General features: G+C 31.7%; 1 protein-coding gene across 4 annotated transcripts; it reads left to right on the plus strand.

Annotated features, from left to right (window-relative positions):
• Nucleotides 1-1258: 1258 nt before the first annotated feature.
• Nucleotides 1259-2645, plus strand: LOC112098438. 4 transcript variants are annotated; one of them, XR_002905544.1, is made up of 6 exons: nt 1259-1350; nt 1521-1600; nt 1686-1855; nt 1975-2028; nt 2284-2394; nt 2532-2645. XR_002905544.1 is itself a non-coding variant. In XM_024184806.1 (6 exons), the coding sequence occupies exons 3-6, from the start codon at nt 1784-1786 to the stop codon at nt 2623-2625; spliced, it is 375 nt and encodes a 124-aa protein (XP_024040574.1). In that variant the 5' UTR covers nt 1259-1354; nt 1521-1600; nt 1686-1783; the 3' UTR covers nt 2626-2645. The 4 variants fall into 4 exon arrangements, 3 of the variants coding, with proteins under 3 accessions (XP_024040574.1, XP_024040576.1, XP_024040575.1); XM_024184806.1 differs by having other exon boundaries at nt 1259-1354; nt 2488-2645; XM_024184808.1 differs by having other exon boundaries at nt 1259-1354; nt 2284-2645.
• The last annotated feature ends 5498 nt before the right edge of the window (nt 2646-8143 follow it).

The following is an 8143-nucleotide window of genomic DNA, read 5'->3' on the forward strand; positions in this document are numbered from 1 at the left end:
ATAAGTCATATGAATCGGAATTGAGCAAGTGTAGGTAACTACTTGGAAATAATTATAATAGAGTTCTATGATGAAGAAAGGACGAAAGATTTAGAAAGTGTTTTTGATAAGTTGAGGTGAGCATATCGAATACAAAAATTAGTTTTCAATAGAATAATGAAAAGTTATTTAATTACATATATTCCATTTGTTTTATCTAGACTTTAACATTTGTTTTGTTATTTTCGCAATGACTTTAGCATTTAGGTGCAAAAAGAAGGCTCTGTGTTTTAGTTATTTCCTTCTGCACTTCTACTTCAAACGCTTTTTCTTTTCTTTCATATCTTAATGAATTGTAACAATTTTGCTTGATTGGACAAAGGTGATTTGTTGTAATTAAAGCTTTATTATTGATTTTTTTTTTCAAGTGTACTGTTTTTATTGGATGGGGCATGTGACGGATAAATATAAAAAAGAATTTAAAAAAAAATAGTAATAAATCCAAGGCAGTTTCACTCTAACAAATAGAATGCATTATTTTAATTATAACAGGAGAGCAGTTGTTGCTGTTAAACTGACCATCAATAGTAAAAGTCTTTTGTCATGTACTTCTTTTAACGGCAATGTTTACGGCATTAAATCTATGTCATAAAAACTAAATGACTTTCCACGGTTCATGAATCAACATCGCACCCATTTATGTGTCAACATAACTATTTGACGGCATTTTTTTTTTTTTTTTTGCCGTTAAAAGTCGTTTTTGTTGTAGTAACATGACAGTGATTAAGATGTTGCCTGGGCAATTTGATCATTTGATCATACCAACCGCACGGCCTATGATTCCTTGCTTCGTCCAACTTCATTAATTTTTCTTTAAAAAAATCAAATTTATGAATTTTTATGTATGTTAAAGTTTTGTTACAATAATTAACCACATTTACTTGGGGCGGGCAGAATTCTCATGCCAACCACACCGCCTATGATTCCCTGCTTCGTCCAACTTCATTAATTTTTTTAAACAAATTAAATTTATGAATTTGTATGCATGTTAAATTTTTGTTATAATAATTAGCTACATTTACTCGGGGCGGGCAGAATTCACTCATATTTCTTGGGTGGGCAATATAATATTACCATGAATTTTTGGTTAATCAGATCCTAATCCTCATGGAGAAAAAAAATTCAGGAAAATCTTCTTGAAAATGTGGTTGTATCATAAAAAGAATGTGGCGGCCGGACGGGCTATAAAATAAATAAGTAGTGCATCATTAAAGTTAGAGGTTCACAAGGGAAAATGCTCTGCACGATTTTAATTGCGCTAGATTTCCCAAATTGCAGAGGATTAATTATTAATGCTATTGATAAAGAAGGGCAAGTAAAGTTGGAGGCAAACTCCTATTGGCTTGTTATTAAAGATTATTTTAGTCCTGTTAGGAATAAGAAACACACACACACACACTATGTATATAATAATAAAATAAGAAGTATATATACATATAGGCCTCAGTTTAATTAATTTGTCTCGTTTTATTATTATTCAGCGGCTATGGGCAGCAACTCAGAGCTTCATGTCGTTCTCACCACCAAGCTTTCCTTAGATAGAAAGACAATGTATATGAAAGTAAGTAAATTAATTATCTTTTTCCTTTTTTATTAAAAAAGAATTTAAAATTACTATTTGCATCTGCATATATGCGTGTATGCAGTTGATTTTGTTGGATTATTTTCCTGTGCTGTTGCTATTCTGTTGGTGGTTCGTCATGTATGGCGTCGACGCCCCTCTCATTACTTTGACGGCCGAAACATGCTCCATGGCACTAATATTGACAGTTTGTTTGAGGTACGGTGGAGGTGTCTATTCAAATATTTTAAAAAGGTACGTAAAAGATCTAATTATATATGGTAATTATTGAGGTTTTGGTATGAGAAGGAGATTAATTTGATAATGTTATTTCTTTTAATTTATTTAATTATGTTTTGTATATTGTGTTTCAGGAGGCAGATTTGGAGAATATCATTCAATTTACTGAAACCCTACATTATTGTCAGGTATATATCTATTATTAATAATATTACATATATATAATCAGTGTCGTCAGCTTCCAATCTGGTAAACTCAAATTTTATTAAAATTCGTTATTAGTAGATCAAAATACAATCGAGATTCATAGATCGGAAAATTTTTGATATAATAATAATGTATGTTGTTAGTTAATTGCATATTGTTTAATAAATAAATTAACCAGTTGCAGTTAGCTAATGAACGAACGAAAGAACTAAAATTAATTAATTTTTGTTTTACAGATAATGTATGATCACCATCAGGCGACACCAAAATCTTTCATGTTGTCATCCCTCGTATTCCTAAATTTTGCGGGTTTTCTAAATGCGGCCGTCCTCTACATAGCACCACTGGTATTGTTTCTCGAACCGCAAGGAGACGGCTTTTACTATTTAATGTGTTATGTTCTGTCGGGCTTCTCATGTCTCCAAATAAGTTTTATACAGCCGCTGCTACTAAATTGCGATGCTGATAGCTTCAAGTTTATTAGGAGCCAACCCCTCGTTTTCTCGGAAACCACAACCGCTGCTGCTACTACAGCAAAAGAACCAGCTGAGAGCTCAGGCTCAGACGAAATTGTGTGACTTCTTTCTTTATAAAATTATTTAACTTAATTTTTTCTTATTTAATAATCAATTACTCATTTGCAATTATTTATTTTTATTTTATAACAAGGTCCTAGAGCGATACATACATACATACATATGTAAATATATATCTGTGTGTGTGCGTGTACTTATAACAATTGAAGATCAGCTCGTTAATTATGTCACTAGCTAGCAGTTGAAATCTTGTTATTATATATAGTTGCATGGTTAACGCAATCAATTATTGCGGTAAGCACAACTAATTCTTATTCATTCCTTGCAAATAAAGGAATTGGCCTCAGATGATATAATGTTTAGTGGTAAATTTCTACTAATATTTCTTCCCAGTTTTACTTTACTTCAATTCCTGCCTGATCAGTTGCTTGATATCAATTATCACTTCCTGCCTGAATTGGCCTCAGATGGAGGTTGAATCCAGAATTTATCGAGTCATCGTGAAACTTAATTTCCAATCATAAAATTCTGAAATCTCCGAGCATTGACTTGTAAATATCTGGTAGCATCCCGGAGAATGTATGGTAGCATAATCTTCCTCTTCCTATTCCACTTGAAAGTGCAATGAGTAATGATGACCTAAATAATTAAACTTTTTACTTGATCAGGACTGAAAGCAATATCAAATTCCTATAAACTTGATCAAGCCTCGAAAATTATACTATCAGCTTACCCTGAATATAGTTATTAAAATTGGATTCCATTTTCGTTGCAACCTTTGGGCAATGGCAATCCACAAAGAAAAGGATTTCCCTCGTGCGTTTGAAAATTATTTGTTTGCAAATTGTGCAGTCCACTATGGGGTTAGCCTCAAAAGTTATAGTGTGCACACTGAAAACAACTAAATGTGTTTAAATCCACTAGTTGACGAGGGATTTCCCATTCAGTTTGTTGTGTGAAAGTGTTGAAATATATAATCTTGTGAGTAGAACAGAACTAAAATGCAACTAAACTATACAGCTAAATTACAACAAATACAGTAACTAAATAGAAGCTGTAAACAATATAAAATTGTAGAACACCCAAGGCTTGTACTAGACAGTTTTCTTAAAATACATTCGCCATCTATTGTTCGGTGACCACATTTGTTTCCTAAAATACAACGGGTATGAAATAATTTTGGCACATCAACAAATCTATTCCGAGGACATCCGAAGTGCTTAAACTGTTTGCCAAAGAAAATGACAAGGGAGGAAAAATCTTTTACAATTTAGTAATTAAAAGCATGTATAACTGTTAGCCATTATTTGTTTGATTAAATGGCATAATCACTGTTTTGAATTTAAATTCACGCTTAATCAGCAAATCAATTAAAAATAATAATCCTTGCAGTTAAACATTAAAGAAAATTGAATAAAAATTGTAAAACACAACTAAGATGAGCTTGGCACTTTTTGGGCTGACATTTGTCTACACAGAATGCGACTACATACAAATCAAGCTGATGTTCATGTATGTAGAATGTGAGCGCACACGAATCAAGCTAACCAGGCTGCGACTTGCACCCCACTGCGTGAGCACATGCAAGAGGGAATCTTTGTGCTTATATTCTTAATCAAATAGACATGAGTAATCATATATAACCTTTCATACCTTAACTTTCTCCCATGTAAGACAAGTGCATTTTTTCTTTAATTTTTCCAACTCCATGGTTGTACGTTGAGTAACAATTTCTCATTCACTCGAATATCATTTTGATCATATAACTATACTATTTTGAAGTACCTGCGAAGGAGCATTTGAATCGCCCTAGACCTTTACTTTCACTAAGGTCCCACTCAAAATCATGCCTCAAAATAGCGACTGGTACGCTATTTTTCAACAGAAAAATCCAAACTTTTCGATTTACTTCAAGTTTGAAAATATTGAAGGGATTGAGACAGTCAGTTGTTGTGTGACAGATTTAATATTTGAATCCTAGTCAAATTTCCAATTTGAGGAGGAATCTCAATGATTAGCTTGTTACAAGAAAGATTGAGTCCTAACGGGAAGCGATCCACTATTTCTTCATAACTATATCCCTATCACTAGAGAGGAGAGAACATTCACCATCGATCAGGGTTTTGGCATGTGACAACATCTATTAATGATTATTGAGGAAGACAAGAGCATTTTACAATGAGCTTTGCAGAGAGACGTAATGATTATTGAGCCATATTTATCAATCCCATTTATCTCCCCACCACACGCACCGCCAACCCCCCCCCCCCCCCCCCCAAAAAAAAGCAAATTTAAAATAACAGGGCACTCTAGTTAGGTCACAAGTTTGAAGTTTTGATTATGAATTTTTTAACCCAAGATAATGATTAAAAGTAATATTGTAGATACCTAATTTGAACTATATCTAAAAGTTATAGGGTACAATGAATTATTTAATTTCACTTTCTTATACTGAAATCAATATATCCACCTAGCACTTTTATAATAGTCAATAACCTGCCTGACAGAATAATCTTACAGTATGCTCCTTATTTTTAAATATATTTTTATATATATTTATTATAAATTGAAAACTATAAAAAAATAAAGTTAAAATAAAAATTTTTAGTATAAAAATAAGAAATACATGTTTTAGTGAGAATAAAAAAATTAATAATAAGATATTTTTACAACTTTTTGTTATTTTTAAACATTTTCATATAATAAATATCTTTTTTATATTTTCAAGATGAATTATCAAGCAAGTGACCTATTAACTTCTCTTTTCCTTTAAATTTAAGTTCTACAAGTAGAAGTTTTTAAAGGTTGTACATATGCTAAAGCTGGGATTTTCAGTCAGGTGTGTTGATTTAATTATGTCCTTTATTTGCTTGCCTGCATTCACATTTCTTATTAATGGTGAGAGACTCGAGATAAAATAATTCCACAAGGAGGGCTCGTACAAGGTTGCCTCCTCTCCCCATATTTATTTGTTTTATGAAGTTGAGTATTTTGTTTGAAGAAATAATGCTTGTTTGAAGATAACGAATTTTAAACAAATGAATTAGAAAAAATTGATATATCATAAAATACAAGATTCCCAATAAATTTAAAGCATTTCTCTTTAAGAGTGGCAAACTATCCAAATTATCATGAATCTAAGAGCGGTAAAATGAATAAATGAATCGAATTCGAATCAAATCATAAACAAATTTGGTCAAAATTCTAGTGATTCAGATAAAATAATGGAAATCTCATAATTTAAATTCCATTCATTTATTAAACAAATATCCAGTTCAATTCACTTAATTCATTTAGTGGATTTCATAAACAAATCAAATCGAATTTGGATTCATTACTATTTGTTTATCATATAATAAATCTACAATGAATCGAATTGAATATGAATTGGTTTACCAAAATATAATTAATAAACAAAAATTAAGCCAAAGAAAATATAAAAATACCATAAACTTAACATCCTACAAAATATACATAACATAATCCAAACATATTCTAAGATTAAAATATACAAACATTGAAACACCAAATTACAAATTTTTGACAATACAAATAAAAGTAATTCAAATTCAAATTATAAACCAAAATGATTTCTTTAATTCTCTTCATTTTGTCTTTGTCATCTTGAAAACAAGAATCTTGCACATAAAAAGTAAATAAGATGATATTAATATATTGCAACACTGATAAGAGTCATTGTAATATTTTAAAATATCAGATATATTGTGAATTTATAATATTGTTAAGGAAATAATAATTAAATCTACAATGCAAAAAAAAAAAATAAACAGGAAAAACTTTTAATAGTAGATGCAAGGTCGGACATGTGGCTGTTGCTGCTACGATTTTCAAAGACTACGAACTGGAGTGCTGGTGATTGCTGATTCCCATTTATACAGAGATTACTGGCGGGAGGAAACGAATCAAACGATAGAAACTGCTGACAATTAGGAATATTGCTTTGTATAAGTCCGTTGAGTCACGTGGATATTATCTTAATTCAGACTGCAATTGCCAAGTAAATTGAATTGACTGTAGGCCCTACAGCGGTGATGCATGCGATGATGTCACTAGGAAAATGATAAACTAACAAATGCAAGACAAAAAGACAGAAGCGGCAGCCAATGCTGTCGTTTCACGCGTTCTTTTTTCTAATCTTTTTTGTGGGGCTGACAATAAATAATAAAATAAGTTTAAAAAACAAAAACGATGTTCTCACGAAATAAAGTATGAAATGTCTCTTACGATTTCACACATGCAACAAAAGCACCCAACAGCCACCTTCACGCGTCTGGCTCTTTCATTTCTTCCTCATCACAACTCTTTCTCTCTCACCTCCAAGCTGCCAGCCACTACAACAAGCTCCACTGTATCAGTCTCTTTTCTCACAACATAATCGCAGTAATGTTTAGAAGTGATTTTACAAAATAACTTTGTATTTGTTTTGTTTTAAGAATGAAGAATGCGGTAGAGCTTTTTTTCCTTTTTTTTGGATTGTATTCCTTGGTGCTTTGAACGAAATTAATTTATTTACTAAGTTGTGTGCTTTTGCTTTCAACCCACTTAGATTTAACTTTGCTGAATTTGTAATTAACCTCAGAAGTATCCTGCTGAGGATTGAAGCACAAAGAAGCAAATTAAAACAAAACACGGGTAGAGCAAGAAAAATAATTAATTAAACAATATAGTTGCTTTAAATACTACAAAAATTACAAACAAAATACTTCACTTTAACTGACAAGCGTGTGAATTTTTAATGAAAGTTACAGACTATAAATTTTTTTTATGGCAATAGTGGGTAATAAATTTGATAAACAAAATAGAACAATTTAGAGGCTGCAAAGTTGATGGAAAAGATAGATGGCAAAGTCCAGAACAAAAACTGAGAACAACAACGACAAAGGCTCAGTGATGACATTATTGCTAGATCAAAGTTTTTGGAAGTTGGAGTGAAGCTTGATCGCCTTGAATGATTTCTTCATAACCCACCTTCAAAACCCAACTGATGTTAACAAATTGATTTATTGGATGAGACAGTTGTGTATGTGAGGGTATGAGAGCAAAGAGACTTGTTGTTGTACTGTTGGGAATGAGGCAACTGCGTGGAGATGGGAGAAAACAGCTGCTGCAGTGGAGCTTATGGCTGCGGCTGGCAGCTAGGAGACGAGAGAGAAAGAGTTGCAATGAGGGAGAAAGGAAAGCAGTGTAACGAGGGAGAAAGGAAAGAGCCCCTGAACTTTGTTATTTTAATATTTTTTTAATAAAAAATAGAAACAGAAATAGGACCCACAAAAACTTATTTCTATCGTCCCTTTGTCATTCCATTGTTCATTTAGCACTATTCCTTTTACATATGCCCTTGCTTATTCAATCTCAATCATCCAACTTTAAAATTTAAAAAAAAACATTTAAAGATAAATAAGTAATTTAATAAATGAATTTTCATCGAATTAACCATATTTGATTCGTTTATGACCCATTTATTAAATAAATCATAAACAAATAAACGAATTAATGTACTCAAATCCGAATTCAATTCCTTTAGTTAGTAAATAGAATA

The sequence above is a fragment of the Citrus clementina genome, unplaced genomic scaffold (assembly GCF_000493195.1).
Source record: "Citrus clementina cultivar Clemenules unplaced genomic scaffold, Citrus_clementina_v1.0 scaffold_5, whole genome shotgun sequence".
Taxonomy (NCBI): Eukaryota; Viridiplantae; Streptophyta; class Magnoliopsida; order Sapindales; family Rutaceae; genus Citrus; species Citrus x clementina.

What these genes read in the sequence shown, in the direction of transcription:
- LOC112098438 (XM_024184806.1), top strand. Translation starts at nt 1,784, where the DNA reads ATGCTCCATGGCACTAATATTGACAGTTTGTTTGAGGTACGGTGGAGG. An exon ending in AAACCCTACATTATTGTCAG is followed by an intron (nt 2,029 to 2,283) that starts GTATATATCTAT and finishes TTTGTTTTACAG; the next exon opens with ATAATGTATGATCACCATCA. An exon ending in TCCTCTACATAGCACCACTG is followed by an intron (nt 2,395 to 2,487) that starts GTATTGTTTCTC and finishes AGTTTTATACAG; the next exon opens with CCGCTGCTACTAAATTGCGA.